Source organism: Lissotriton vulgaris, chromosome 10 (assembly GCF_964263255.1).
Source record: "Lissotriton vulgaris chromosome 10, aLisVul1.2, whole genome shotgun sequence".
NCBI lineage: Eukaryota > Metazoa > Chordata > Amphibia > Caudata > Salamandridae > Lissotriton > Lissotriton vulgaris.
Genome location: NC_141698.1, coordinates 1,000,453,265 through 1,000,469,349, shown reverse-complemented (window position 1 = coordinate 1,000,469,349; position 16,085 = coordinate 1,000,453,265). Strand labels below are relative to the sequence as shown.

Sequence of the window (16,085 nt, the reverse complement as noted above, 5' to 3'; positions counted from 1 at the left end):
ACTGTTCAGACTGGCCACATTTGAAAGGCATATCTATAGATTCAAGTCAAACTCCCCGTGCGTGAATATGTCTGGTATCCGTTCATACACCTGTAGATGTGCCTGACCTTGTCTTCACTGCCCCTCCAAGACAATCACATGCAGACAATTGTGAGAGATTATAATAATAAGAAACGGCAGGTAATGGGGGAACAGAGGAAAAGGGGCAAGCCGGTCCCCACACGGGATTAGCTGAATGCTTGATAGCAGTTAGGGTAAAGGCCAGAAAGAACAAGCACTGGCAAAGCGAAAGGGTCTTGCCTACGCATGATCTACTGGCTTTGTCAATGTTTTTTAGCCATGTTGTAGAGCAGCACGTCTGCTCTGCAGTATGGCTGAAAGTTAAACTGTGTCATAGCGCTTTTATTTTTTCATTTCAACCATGCAGCACAACAGCTGTGGTGATATGAAGGTTGGCTAAAAAACATTGAGAAAGTCAAATGGCTCTCGTGTATACAAGAGATTTTTGATGGGAGGGACAAGCAACACCGGATGACTACTGCATTGTTTGTAGCCCCTTCTAACACACCAACCCATAATGTTGATAAATGTGCTACCATAGCTGCCAAACGGCTCAGTGTAAAAGTGAGATATGCTCACTAGTCCTGGCTTTATAATCCGCAGCATATAGCAAGCTGCGCATTACATGTCTATACTCTTGTTAGGAAATTCAAAATACAAGTCCCAGAATGCAAAGTGCTCTTGGCTCAACAATCAGCACTAGCTCTTGGTGTCCCATTTCAAATTAGGCAACCTGGCAGCTATTCTTGCTCTTTAGCAAAACTCCAGAACAAACCATATGATTTTTTACAAGTTGAGTGAATGAAAGATATATTTTTTGCAACATTGGGGTATTTCTGAAACGTAGTTTGGCAATGGCCAATGCGCGTTTTATTTATAGAGTAAGTAGAAATTTGTGCAGGGGGCCTTTGCTGAACTTTACTGTGGGCAGTTTAATCTCCTGATTTTACCTATGGCACTTCCTACAATGTAGGTTTTTCATGAGTAATGATCCTTGCCTTGGAGTCCAGTAGGTGTTGTCTAAGTACTGGGAGACCATAGTACTTCACTTCAGAGGCAGTTGTGTGTCAGTACTGTGCTTCCACGATCTCTTCGGTACATGTCTAAAGGAAAAATTCATGGTTTTTGGAGGTCATCTTTCCAATGCAAAATCCTAATGATGATCAGACCTATAGGTGAGGCAACATAACAAACATCACTGTTCTTTTCTTAAATTAAAAAAACCTTGCCAAGCAAAAGGTAACTATTCCAGATAAACGTGAAGTAAAGGGAGGAATGAGAGTAAAATTCGAGTCGCAGCATCAACTTCAACATCCTGTGATTCTGGGCAAATCACTTAATTGCCCTGTGCCAGAACATGACATTGCTAAGTGAAACTTTTGCTCATGCACTTTGAAGTCATCCGAAAGCAAAATAAATACCAGGCACCCTCGATCACACAGCTTGACATTTGACCTCTGTCTTTGAATGCACAGCAAATGTGACAAGATCAGGACTAGATGTAAGTAAGGCCTGTTCACAGAAAGCGAAGAATTCTTGGAAGAGTACACTAAACATGGTTTAGGCAATGGGAGGGACAAACTGATCTTGGAGAGTCTAAAGCAAATAAAGGAAGCAAATAGAAAGCCAGAAAATGTGAGTTACAAACTACAAAGCCAATGGGCAGAATGCATTCCTAGGTCAACTTTCTCAAACTCCCCACGATTTCTTTAGCAAACCAGACAGCTGTGCTGCGACCTAAAAAAGATCGGCTTAATAAGGGAAAGTAGAACTTACTACCTTGCGCTAGTTTCCTTGTTATATAACGGACATGAGGATGTTAAACTTTATTCATTTACATCCTTTTTAGTTTCCTTTTACTTTTTTTTCTTCTTATTAATATCTTTTAATTTGTCAGTTAAACACTCAGTAGACGTGTGTACTGCTGAGAGCGGCTCGTTCTATTGCACAAGTTGAAAAATAATAAACGTTTAAAAAAATAAACTCTTTAAGGAGCACAAAGGCAACTCCATTATAGGGAATGGATGTAATAATTCTCTGTCTGTAGACTGCGATAGGAAGCACTCTTTAATCAACTGGATTAACACATCTAAAGATTGGTGATGGGGAGACTGTGCATGGGAGCTAGAAACCTACTATACATTTTAGGGCCAGATGGAGGAGGCAGTGACATGATTACAGTTGATGACTTTAGGTGAGGGTAGGCCTTAAATGCCGTCTTTAGTAAAACAAATCGCCCATTCTGCACTGTGATCTTCTGCGCATAATCTGGTTCCTGAATATTTTGCCATGTGGAGACCATATGTGGCTATTAAGAGGGAAGTTGAGCGAGCAATGGTTTGTGCCTATGTTTGTCTAAATATAGCCAATACATTCAGTCTATGATCCTCTGGCATTTTGGTTCTTTTTTATTTGGAAATGTTTAATTTAGGTTGTCAAGATGGGAATTGAACTGATCTGCTGTTTCACACAGTTCACTGTGTTTCTTTCTGTGATAAATATACAAATGGTTACACTGCCTTACTTGCCAAGCATTTAAATTAGCAGTAGATGTTTAATATTTGTTCTCTTTTGACCAGTCTTTACTTCTTTTTCAAATAATAATTTTAACTCAGTGTGGAAGTGGTATTGTGGATGAATGATTTGCATTTTGGTGAACTATTGATGACACCTGTGATTATTGCTATGGTCCTATTTTCGTTTCTTTCCATGCCACCTGTATAATGTTTTATGCTTGAATGTATAAATAAAGTTTAAGGAAAAAATGTTAGCCCCGACTGAATTACAGAGATCTGCAAATGTGGTCCTTGATTCAGTTCTGGGTTTATAGCAGGCACTCGAGAGGAGTCAGTGTACCCCCTGCCCCACTACAAATTCTAGCACTCCACCAAATTTCAGCCATTGTCTGCACTTTGTGATAGGATAAAAAAAAATCTGATTAGGTAAATTAAAGTTCATCAACGTAGTAACTAGCCAGTGACTTTAACTGTTTTCCTTTTTCGTATACCGTAATACTATACCATGTGCCCAAAGTTAATTTTTACCAATGTTAACCATTCTACTTTTCCTGGTGGATCCACTCAATAATGTAATAGCTGGAGGTCAAAAAGGCGTTTTCAAGGTTAAAAGGCATTTGTCTTTGACTGTTCTTTACATATTACCTTCCTGGAAAGTGTATGCAGAGCGCTGATGCCCACTTAACTGTAGTAGTGATGTTTTAAACTCTTATGAACCTATTGCAATACCAAGTCGGTGCCTGAATTGTACTCTCAACTTCGAGTAACGAGGACCTTTTAATGAAAGGCAACCAGAATTAAACTACAGTTTTTAACAGCACTTATGCACCTTGTTAAAAGGAGTCGATTATTGCTCCAAGTACCATCCTCTAGCTCTGCTGTTCCAGCCTTTTGAATATTGCTGCTTTTCCCCACTGATGTGCCCTTTAGTCAAGTGGATTTCTGTTTTATGTTAAGTCCCGATCCTGTACTTTAAATCATCGTTTGAAAGGTTGGGTTACCTTTATGTTTTGTTAACTTATATGTTTTCTGGCACTTAACTTTTTTCTTAATGCAACTAGTGGTAGTCTGGCTTCTGTGCCACTGGGATCTATTCCAGGTTCTAAAGAGAATGTTACGTTCTGGACTACACTTGTTTTTTCCTCACATTGTTCTGCATATTCAATTAAATTGGCAAGTTGCTTTTCCATTTTATTTTATTGTGCGTCACTCATCACTTGACAAAGGCTTACTTTAAAAACATACTATAATCCAGCATTAGCAAACCCAGTAGGTCTGGCGATGGCTGCCAGCCTTTGGATTCGTTATTGCATGTTTTGTTTTTCGTGTTTTTTTTGTAAAACTTTACTGTTGGGGAGATTCTCGCCCATCGTGGATATAAAAAGTACTGCTTAAAATCAAACCTATTTTTTGTCTCAAAAGGCACATATTTACATGCTTGTGGCACAGAAGTGAACTACTTTGTGTACAGATGTGCTCCTTGTGAAAGCAGAATGTCGTCACTCGCAGGGAAGTTAACCAGTGGCCGAAATACGCTGATCCATTGCACTATGCTGTAGTGGACAGAAGAAACATGGAAATGACCCAACAGCTCAATGGATGAAGAGAGTCGGCTGAAAACCCCTATACGTTAATATATAATTTTAATAAAATCAAGGTTTTGGCCAACAACAGATTTCAAAAGGCTGGGAAATGTAGATTTTGACCTGTTTTAATGTGTGGAAACATAACCCACATATCAAATTCTAAAAGCCTTTTATGAAGTCAGTGATGCATCGGAATGAGTTTACAATCGCAGCTACCTGGTGTGATCGCCCTGTAATACCCTGATCATGACTTTTGAGATGATCGAAAAGCAGAGCCTCCTTCTTGTGCCCCTTCCGTGAGTCTAGACAAGATGGTGGGCACTTAAAGATCATATTTACAGTCCAGGATCCCTTGACTGCCCACCCAAGAAAGCGGAATTAACTCTGATAACAACGAGGGTATCATTAGAATGACAAAGGTTAAATTAATCCAAACCACAGATCATAATTTAGCAAGCACTGGACGCGGTCACGTAGTAACATCACTGACTACACAGACTCTGATGTATAAGTCACTAATGAGTATTTAGGCAACTGTCCGCAGATAATCTACATTTCAGTTACATTTAAATTACAAACTTACACAAGTCAAATTAATAATATGAATTCGATGATGGGCAAAAGACTCAAAATATTTTTGTAGACGAGTTATTCTGTCCTGTTGATTGTGAAGTACTGTCTGATCAGGAGAATTAAACCTAATATATAGTAAGTGAGCCTTTTGTTCTCAGAATTTGTTTTACTTTGATGAAGTCTTCTGGCATTTTGACAGCCGACTTAAAATCTGGAAAGTTGGAAATTCGGGTTTTGTTGTATTGCTATACTATTTTTTCCTTTGCCGGTTATATAATTCAACACCTAGTGTTGTGGTTGAGCAACGTTACCATGATTGTTTGTAGAGGTCAGCCACCATCTGGTGTAGACCCAAGAGATCTGTGCATCCTATTTAGTTGGGGAATTGGAGAAGGTGATAGGTTTTGTTTCTATGAATTCCTCATTAACTCAGCTTCCTGGTTTCTAGCACAATAAAATTGTGGCACTGCTCCATCCTGCTCTTCATTTACCCTCAGAGTTTGACCTGAAGTGTTAGAAATCAACTAACAAGTTTGATGCAGACACCTTGGGAGCAGTCAGAGAATATCATCTGTTGAGGTAGGGCAAGAGAGGCAAAAGCTGTTATCTACAATCCTAAACCTAATGGAGAACCCCTCCTTTCAGCTACTGCACCCAGTACCTAGTGCTGACCACCACCAACAGTTACTTTCCATTGAACAGTGAATTCTGGAGACGGGGGGCCTGATTTACAGATCGGTGGTTACTCCATCACAAGCATGATGGAAATCTTGTCCGCCGCATTGCAAGTGCCATTGACAAAATAATGCCCTTGTAATACGGCAGACTTGGTATCAGTGACTTTTGTGACGGAGTAATCTACCTGCCGTCCTCTAAATCAAGCACATTTTCTTTTCTCAAAGGCAGAACTCATAAACCATCTTATTCACTATGTACAATGTAGACTATGCATCTGACCTTTTTGATTTTCTGCCTATTCCATTGGCGGCCAGCTGTTGCAATCAGGCAAACATGTAGGACTGGTGTTTGATCACTCTGCTACTCCGTAATCTACAGCATAGTTATCAATTCGTAGGACTTAGTTTCGTCTTCATAGCTTCTGTCTCTTCTGCATGTTATCTGTTGCTGTATGTTCCAGTGAATTTCCTCCTCCTTCACAATCTTGTTAAAAATTCAAGGTAACTGTTGATACAAGAAAATCTTGTTGGGGGAATAAACATCCGACACACCTGTGCCTGATGTAGGGACATCAAGCGCATATATAGAGTGTGGTGACTAAGCTGCATATCAGCAAGGGTGATAAAAGTGCATAAAAAGTAAGACCACAGTATCAACAAGTGTATCTTGACCTATTCTTGATCAAAAGGCACGCGCACACACGCTGGCGGACAACACGCCAAGTGTCATGAAAGCAGGTGTGGTTGGGGTGGCATTGTCCAGAATGAAGGCCAAACTCTTAGTCACTAAGGCCTTTTTAGCCAGTCTTATTTGTTTCTGGAGGTTCCTCGGCGGGTCAGGAGCAGCAAGGCAACTGTTGAAGAGTCACTGCTGTACAGCAGGAGCTGGCTGAACCACAACCACTGTGAAAGAAGAGCAGATGACGAGCTGACTCGAAGGGCAGAGGATATTTACAGTACTGAACTATCGGAAATAGCTACTGCAACTGAGCAGCAGCAACCAAGCCCTTAAATCGGTACTAGCCTGTGGCGCCATGATATTTTTTAAACATGCCTTATTAAGTGAGATAAGGTCTGTGACGCCCAACAGCAGGCATCCAGGGAGCTTTGTTGCCGGCAGGTGACTGCACACCCTGTAACCCTTGTGTATCAAAGGTTCCAATACTGGATCGGTTGTATAGAATAAGGGAAAGCAACATTTTAAGGTGGTAAAATGCACAGCCCTTGAAAGTTAAACCAACATCTAGTACAGCACTGAGGCCGTCGGCTAGTACCCGCAGCTCATGTGGCTGGGATTTTTAGACTTGTGCACATCTTGTATACGTTTGAGTTATTGGTATGACTGTGGGTAAAGAGGCATCAAACGAAGCAACTACGTATTCGTCTCTCTGGGTATGTCTGTCTGTATCCTACAGAATGTCTCTTCTTTGGAAACCAACGATTTCACTTCGCTATCTTGTAATTTTAGGTGATTGTTTTTCCATTTTCTTAAATTACCATAAATTAAAACACGATAAGGTACTATGTGTAAGAAGTGTATGCATTAAGTGACCTCCCATGTCAGTGCTCTGCTGTTGTGCCATGCCAGCTTCATGCGTAATGACTCCCCAGATGGTGAATGCTGTATCCCGAGTGCCCAGAGGTTTAAAGTTACAAGCAGCAGCCTCTGCAAAGGTCACATGCCAGCAGCTGCTAAGAGCTTCTCTCTCTCATACCGGATTTAATTTAATCTGTTTATTTTTTATTTCTCCCTCTCGCCCCCAGAGCGTGGTAAAGCTGATGAGAGGCCTGCTGCACTGCATGATGAGACAGGTAGGCACTCGGTGGAACGTGTGTCCATAAGGTGTGCATCAAAAACACTAAAGGAAATGTAAAAATGTGCGTGTACACAGGAATTCAAATTGTACTAAACATGTGTTAGCCGTATATTTGGTCAATCTGTTATTTCTGTTGGCCTAAGCGATTTCTTAGCATTATCCAGCGATATCGATCTGCCAGCTACATACTTCTTTGCAAAGCTTATGTTGCTTTATGAACTTATAGAAACAGCTTTATTCCTATAATCGCCCCCCTGGAAGATAATAAATGTAGACAAAATTAGGCAGCATAAGCAAGAGGTGATTCGAAGAAAGAAGCCATCCTCTTCAGATTTAAGGACATTTAATGCCTCTTATGGAGAGGGGAAGAGCCGCTCCCTGTCGTGGCCTCAGTGAATGTTGGCACTTTCATCAGCCCATTCTGGGATGGTCCTGGTTTATAATGGCATAGGGCGAGATGTACAAACTATGGTAATAGCGATTACCAAATAGCAATTTTTTGCCTTTAGCTATTTGGTAACCGCTATTACTAATTAACAAAGGAGTTATTTAGCACTTATTCCTTTAATAGTGATTCGTTGTGGGTCCCAAATAGACCTACCTCATAAATATTAATGCTGTAGGTCGCAGTTTGTAACCCGCTGCCATCACAGGAATGGTGGCCTGCTGGGGTCAGCAGACCACCATATCTGTGATTGCTTTTAAATTAAGTAATCCCTTTTTTTTTTAACGCAGCCCATTTTCCTTAAAGAAAAAAATGAAGTTACGTTTAATTTTTTAAGACTGCCTACTCTTAAGAAATATTTATTCAACCATTTTAAAAGGGAATGCAGTCCCAATGGGACTACTTTCCTTTTGTGAATGGGTTACCACCAACTTTGAGTTGGAGGTAAAGTGCGAATGTTTTGTGACTGCATTTTGGTCGCAAAACATTCGTACTTACCAATGTGAATTGTTATTTGGAAGGGACTCCCTAAATATACCCTTCCAAATACAGAATCGCAAACTCGAATTGCAATTCGGTAACCGGTTACCGAATCACAATTTGGCCTTTATATATCAGAAAAGGCATTTTTGCGTTGCAAACATCAGGCTGTTTGCCATAGGGAAATTGTTTTGTACATCTAGCCCATAGTCTGTTCTTAATGAACGGGAAGTGTTAGAGTTAAAAGCATACCGATAAACACAAAGAACGTCAAACTTAATGCACCAGGACACAGTGCAGCACTTCAGAGGATCCAGTGATTTATTTATTTAACTTGTGGCAACATGTGCTGGCAACAAAATTTATTTAGATGACCAAAAATAGATCCTTTGTCTTGCCTAAACACCGCATCTCTCTAACACTCTATCCTTTGTAACGGATCAGGGCATCTTGTGATGAAGTCTGGCCACAAGTCTACGTTCCAGAACGCCTCTCTTCCATCCACTATCTTCCGTCAGTTCTTTACAGTTTGAGAAAGTTAGTTTTCATGTGTGCACGAACTGTCTAGTAAGTTCACACCTGATCCCTGACCAAGGTAGAAGCTGGATGCCCTTGTTTAAATATAAAATACCGCTTTTAGGTACTACCATTGAGAGAGTCCTCTAAGAAATAACACTATTACATTCCCTAGACACCTCTGAAAAAGTAAGTTACTCAGTTATGAGTTGTCCCTTCATTGGCTGCCAAAGATGGAACCAAAACTTTTCTCGGGCGGACTCCTCTCCACCTACAAAAGCACACGTTCTGAAATCACCTGAGACTCCTATTTTATCACTCATCAACTTCTGGCTACAGTTGTTCTCAGAACCTAGAAAAGCAAGTAACATAGGCCCTCCTTATGAGTGGCTCCCCAGCTCCACCCCGCTACTGGGATGTCTCAGTAATTTGGGAGTTTGGAAGTAATGAGGATTTCAAAGTTTTAATGTTGAGGGGTACATTGAAGACTTTGGACCATCAGTGGGCTATAAATACTTGTATTGACGCGCTTCTTTCCACATTACAATGTCCTTATATAAGGCCTTTGGTTCTCCCTTTCCTCTGCCTCTCTAAAGGCTATGTGGCTTGTGCCATGGAATGAGAGCGGTAGAGGCTTAGGATGAAGACACACAATAAGCCTTCCCATCTTGCCTTCGCTCAGTGTCACTGGTGCTGCAGGAGATGAGAATTCAACTCAGATCCTTAGCTCTGTCAAATGTAGAAACACTGTTTTGCAGAGCCAAGGGTGAATCAGAGGCTGAGTCTGTCTCCTTTCATAGCTTCTGATGTCTGCAGAATCAACTGTCCGGTGATCTGAAGGCGATCGGAGAGCAGATGGCGAAGCTCTGTCACTGAACATAAGAAAAGCCTACGCTCGCTACAGCAGCCTAGCTCCCACTCTTGATCATGGGTGTCGTCTCCTACAAAGTCCCACTTGCACCCGAATTGTTCATGTAAGTCAGTCAAAAAGGCACCAGACGCACACAAAATTCAAGCAGGATTTGACCTTCTCTCACCATTCAAAATTAACCAAGAAATTAGGAGGGTGGTATTCATAGGACATCTCTCGCTCCAGCGTTTTCCAACTCTGGTCCCATTTGACAGCTGGTCCTAGCACGCCCCAAGTCCCCCGGCCATCGCAGCATGCTGAAGCCTTTAAGCAGATTTTTTAGGTACTGGAAGCTCCTTCTGAAGTGCCTTTGGACCCCGCCTAGTTGCAAGGGTCTCCAGTCGGATATCTGCTGATGGACACTCCCTCAACTCCGACTGTACCCTCAGGAACGTCTTCAAGTGCTGGCCCGGACCTACACTCCAGCTCCTTCTCTACCAATTCTGCTACTGACTCGGCTGGTACTGCATCCTATTCAGACATAGGTCTCGGGACCCAAACTCACTTTGGCTATGCTAGGTGTATGTTGTGCTATAAGTTAATGAAGGCACACCCAGTTAGTCAAAATGCCAGTATTACCAGAAGGTGGAGGCCCTATTCAACTCTGAAATCCAAGGCCTGCAAAATGTGTCATGTGATGCCTCCCCCTCACTACATAGTGAAGAACTCTACAGACTTACACAATGCTAATGTGTTCGGCTCCTCCCTAGTAACTAAGCTGGACTCGCCATTTGTCCACCAGCAGAAGCCAACACCTGCCAACAATTGGGCCATATTGGTGTTAAACAAGCCCACTAGTAAAGCAACTCTCTTACCTTGAGAAAGTCCACAGAGGTGGGGTAAATGTTCGTTTGTGAGTGGTCTACCACATGAGCATCAGGACTTTTTGATTTTTTTTAATGTAGACTTTTATGACTGTCAGTGTGAAGCTACTTGCCATGTTATTTATCAAGAACTTGAGACACATGGCAATGACTGATAGCATTATGGGTGATACTTGGCGACTGTATCTTAATGTTTTGAAATAGATCGCAAATATCTGTTCTTCTACTTCATTCAATATATTACAATGCATCAGGGTACTGTACTCTGCAAATGTGGTGCCATACCGCCCTGTTAGTCAACCTGTTAAGTAGTTATCCAGACTTGTCCACATCAATAGAGACATATAAGCCCACCATGATATTCTGACCTTCTTCAGTACCGTTTCTGATGTGGTGTTCTGCTGTGTCTAACTCAATTCAGCATCACATCAGTGCTTCTGTATACTGTTGCTCGAGTCTGAGGACATGGTGTGGTATCTGGGTCTTATCCTGGAATGTTAGATTGTTAGATAGGTTAGTTGTCTAGTGTTTTTGTCAGGAACTCCTTAAGTCCTTGTGGGTGGGAATTAGATTATTGATGTCGGCTGGGTTCTCTGCTAGGGTTCGATGGCTTATCAGTTGGGATGGGTCCTGGGATCCTGATTGAGAGATAAGTTGTGTGCTGTCTTCCCTGCGACTATAATAAAAGTACTGAAGAGTTGTTCAATGGCGTCCTCGCATCTTTGGAAGGAACTCTACACTCAAAACCACCAAGGTGCTAGTTTCTGTATGTGCAGATTGTTACACTGCTGAGAATTCAGATAAATAAATGTGCAATAGCCCGGTATTCGTTTTCTGCGAATTACCTTGCAATTTCTTTTTTTTTGTGTTCAAAATAGTTTATTGAGATTTTTATATACACAATAAATAGAGACAATACAAAAAATAATACTATAAAGCAAAATACCTATACGTACGACACTGAATTATTGAAGGAATATATAAAATGCAATAGGTAATTAGAATTGACATATTCAAGTGATGAAGGTACCAATCCATCATGGTTTTCATGTGTTCCTCCCTAAGTTCCACGGAGTGGTTAAACTTGGCTATGTCTGACCATAGGTGTGTCCACTCCGCGTCAGAAATGTCCTGTTGAAGGACCACCTCCCACATGGACATGTATCGAGGCCTAGGTGATATTGCAGTGGAAAGTAGGAACCCATATATAAAGGTGATAGCACCCTTCATGGAGGAGGTTTTGGTCAGAAAGGCTTCAAACTTCGCGAGGGGTCGTGTAGCTGCCTCTCTCACTTGAGGAGACAGTGCCCAATGGAGTAGTTGCGTGTGGTGGTAACGTTCATTCTCCTGAACCCCATAGTCCCTCTTACAATTGTCGATGGTAAGTGGGTCAAAGTTATGGAATAGGTGTGTTAGTCTACAGCAAACAAAGAGGGGAACCTCTATACTGACCTATATTCCTTTACGTCTGAGCATTAAAGTCTCTACAAAATTACACGCACGCACCTCAGTAAAAGATAATAAAAAGAGACAGAGCTTTACTACTACTCAGTCAGCCCTATATATCAGCAACACAAAAATAAAAATTATAAGCACAGAAGGCATCACGTTATCCCCAATTAATAAGCCCTACATGTCCGACAGGTCAGATGCTGAGGCACCTCTTTATCTTGTGAAATTCTTAAACAATGAACATACTTAGGTATCTGTTACAAACTTTGGACCACCTTTGTTTTGTTCCAGGTCCCAAAGAAATAACGACCGACCATATGGGGCCAGAGAACTCACATTACAGCTTTTAACCCAAAACACAGATATAGCCTGTGGATCCACAACTCTGCGGTAATATGCAGTCACAAACAGCCCTATATAAGAAACTCTCTAAAAATTAGCATAGAAATTTATGAGGCTCTGTTTTTGTATCCCTTTTTACAGGAATCTACCTACACAGAAAGTCAACAAAAAAACTGTCCATAAAATCTATTTTGCTAAAAGGGTCCTAATAGTGTCAACGTAGATACAGGTGATATAATTTTCTCCTCAACCCATTTGTAGATGACACATGCATGCAATGCATGTTCCCACACACCAGTTATCACTTAATCTGTTTTTTTATTAAAACTATCCAAAATTATTTTGAGATTCACAAGGCTTTACTATACTAGCTGTTTTCGTAACTCGCCTTTTCATCTTGGGTAATAAGGTACCAAACTACTCAGTTCACCTACCATATCCGACGCATTTCTAACTTTGACCATGTCACGGGTTAGCCCATAGCATAAAAAGTTTATTTAAATCTTCTAAACATTGATTTGAATTCAGGATGCTCATAACTTAATCATGGTACATATGTTCTTATTGCAGATAATGAGAACCCCTTGGTTTTAATTGTATGTATGCACCTGTCTGTTGTCCATTTACATGTTGGCCCTGAAGAAGGAGAAGCAAATTAATTACATCACCGAAACGTACGTAGGCCGTACGCATCAGACACCCTCAGCTCAAATCAGAAATCAAAATTTGGAGAAGGAAAGGAAATGAGTACTAAAAACTGCTAACCCTCATAACAAAAAGGAAGAAATAAAATAACAGGTTCTAGCCACATTCTGAGGAGTCTATCGGAGGACACGATGCATGTTGTTCACTTTTTTCACTGTAGTGTGTTGTTGTTAGTAATGTTAGGATAATTGGTATGAAAGTTTGAGTTCGTATGAATGATGGTATGAGTGAAAGTCATTTTTTTATGTACTGTTTAGGGGTTTCTGTTTAGATATGATTCAACCATGCATTTTTTAATTATATATACACTTGTTACCATGTCACTGTTTTGTAATTTTGATAAAACGATCACGAGAAAATAAAAAAAATAATCTGTTATGCAAAAGATATAAAATAAATGAAAGAAATCAAATATACATTCTATGTCTTAATGAATTACTTTTTGTCTTATGTAGCATCGTAATTGTAATATTGTAGAGACTTTAATGCTCAGACGTAAAGGAATATAGGTCAGTATAGAGGTTCCCCTCTTTGTTTGCTGTAGACTGTCACTCCCTCCTCTAGACCTTAAAGTACCACAGGGAGTTCCCCGTTCACCTATGTCATAGGTGTGTTAGTGCCAGACAGCCCCCGTCCCTCCAAGCATTAAACGGTCAACGCTGGATGAAAAGCGGGATTAAAGTGTAGGGGCGTAAAGGGGGAGGGGAATGTAGTCCACCTATCATCCTTGGAGACGGAGTCCCAAACTTTGAAAGTGGTGCAAGTGGGGGTACTGATGTAAGCATTTTTGGGCCTGTCACCCTTGGGCTTCCATACCAGGTCCCAGATCGTCCTCCCATCCACGCTCCGATCCATGTGCAGCCAGAGTTTTTCTGACTCTTGTTGCTACCATTCTACTAGCACTCGAAGTTGCGCCGCTTTATAGTACATATAAATGTCAGGTAGCCCTACGCCCCCTTCCTTCTTTGGTCTGCGCAGGATGGCGAAGGAGAAACGTGCTCGACCCCCCTGCCAGATAAAGCGTAACATCATAGATTTTATTCGCCGAAAAAAAGTCCCCATCGAGGTCAATGGGCAAGGCCTGGAACAAGTATAGTAGCTTGGGAAGAAGGGACATTTTAACTGCATGAATCCTCCCCAGCCATGATATTAACATTGGCTTCCAGCGGTTCAAGTCGGCCTGGATCTTGGATAAGAGCGGGGGGAAGTTGGCAGAGTAGAGTTTCCCCAGAGTGGGAGTCAAGTGGATCCCTTTTTTTTTTTTTTTTTTTTTTGAAATATATTTTTATTGCAGGAATCAGTAAATCGTTACATAATCGACCAGCATTATAGAACAAGCAAAATCAATGAAACACAACCCTCCGTCCCCCAGCAGTAGTTCTCGTACACAGCCATTCAGCCCACAACCCTGCGGTCGGGCGGCGAAATTCAATGGGGGCTCAGCAGGAAGGCGAAGCTGGTCCGGATGATCCACTGTCCGTCATCTGCTTTTCCAAACAAGCCTATAAAACCCAGAAAGAAAACCCCACCCTCAAAACACTATGAACCAAAGTAATCCCTACCCAACCCCGCCATCAGTGCACGGTAACAACCGCATCAGGATCTGCGATAGGACCCATGGGGAAAGCAACAGAGCTGAAAAGTGCAATCGTCTATCGGGACTTGGGGCAAGCTGCTTCCTCACTTTCAGAGTCGCTGGGGGTGCAATAATCCCTGAGGGCCTGCACTAACGTCTCCCACTCTAGCGCTGCCTCCTGTGCCTTCTCATTACGCTGTCTCTTAGCTAGCTGGTATCTCAGTGTACTCTCCCCCGCTGCCCACTTCAAAAGTTCGCTGTGCCACCGGCTCCCTGTCGGACCAGCCCGTGCCTTCCAGTTCCTGGTCACCTCTCGTTTAGCAAGGAGAAGCCCCAAGTCAATGAACTTGCTAGTAATTTTGTTCTTGGGGGTATGAGGGAACCAGTGCAGGAGTCCCACTGCCGCGTCAACCGATAAGGATCTCCCTGTCACCTCCTCCAGGGTCTTCCCCACTTCTACCCAATAGGAGGACAATCCCGGGCAGGACCACAACATGTGGAGAAGGTCCGCCTCCTGTGCCGGGCATCTGGGGCAGTCCTCCGAGCTCGTAGCAAAATATCGCTTGATTTTCACCGGGGTCAGATATGCTCTATGGAGCACGTAGTAGTGGACCAATTGAAAGCGGGCGTGGCGGGTGCCCTTCCAGGCTCGCCGCACCAGTTGGGACCAGGTCGTCTCCGGGATCTCCTTGCCAATGTCCTCCTCCCAACGGGTTCTCAGAGTAGTGAGGGGAGCCAGCCCCTCATTGATCAGTCTGCCGTAAAGGCAAGTCACCGCCTTCACCGTGCCCGCAGACATCATGACGTATTGGCACACCGGAGATATAGGGGGTTCCTCCTGCCCGCGTTTCCAGTGCGCCTGGATCGCTCGGACTAGGGCCGAGTGCAACAGAAAGTCGCCGCGAGGAACCTCGAAGCGATCAATGAGCTCCTGAAAGGGCAAGAGCGCCCCGTCCTCGTAGAGGTCACCTATCAACTGTAAGCCCGCGTCCTCCCAGTCCGCCAACCGTGACCAATCGCCGCCATGGGGCAAAGCCGTCAGCATCCCCAAAGGTATTTCGGGCGCATACGGTATTCTCAGGTGGCCCTGGGCGTGAGCTCGGTTCCAACACAGGCGAACGGTCCTCTCCTCAAGCGACAAGTCCTGTAGGGCCAAACGTTGTCGCAGCGCTATGAAGGAGAGAACATGTCTGGCCATACCCGTACCCCTTCTGTCTTCTGGGCCCCGGAATTCCCGGGCGATCTCCTGGGTGAAGGTCTGGAGCTGCGCCGCTAAATAATACTTTTCAAAGTCCGGCACCGCAAGCCCACCCTCAGCTTTCGGCCTTATCAGGGTCTTGAGGGCCACCCTTCGGCGGCCCGAGCCCCAGAGGAATCCGACTACCATTGATCGTAATAGTCAAAACGTGGCCGGTGGGACCCAGATCGGTAGCGTCCGGAAATAATACAGCAACCGGGGAAGCGCCACCATTTTGAGCAAAGCGATCCGCCCTGCCACCGAGAGCGGTAGTGTAGCCCAAAAGTCCATACTGCCCCGAAGTGCTCGAGTGCCGCGGGCAACGTTCCCATCCAGGAGGTCAGATGGTTCATGATAGACGTACACCCC

General features: G+C 43.0%; 1 protein-coding gene across 3 annotated transcripts in view; it reads left to right on the top strand.

Moving 5' to 3' along the window:
• PHKA1 (phosphorylase kinase regulatory subunit alpha 1) overlaps window positions 1–16,085 on the top strand; it is a 1,293,387-nt gene that overhangs the window by 163,616 nt on the left and 1,113,686 nt on the right. For all 3 annotated transcript variants that reach the window (XM_086942009.1, XM_086942008.1, XM_086942010.1), the window contains exon 3: window positions 7,177–7,224. In XM_086942009.1, the coding sequence (XP_086798135.1) occupies window positions 7,177–7,224 (48 nt within the window). The remainder of the gene's footprint in view (window positions 1–7,176; window positions 7,225–16,085) is intronic.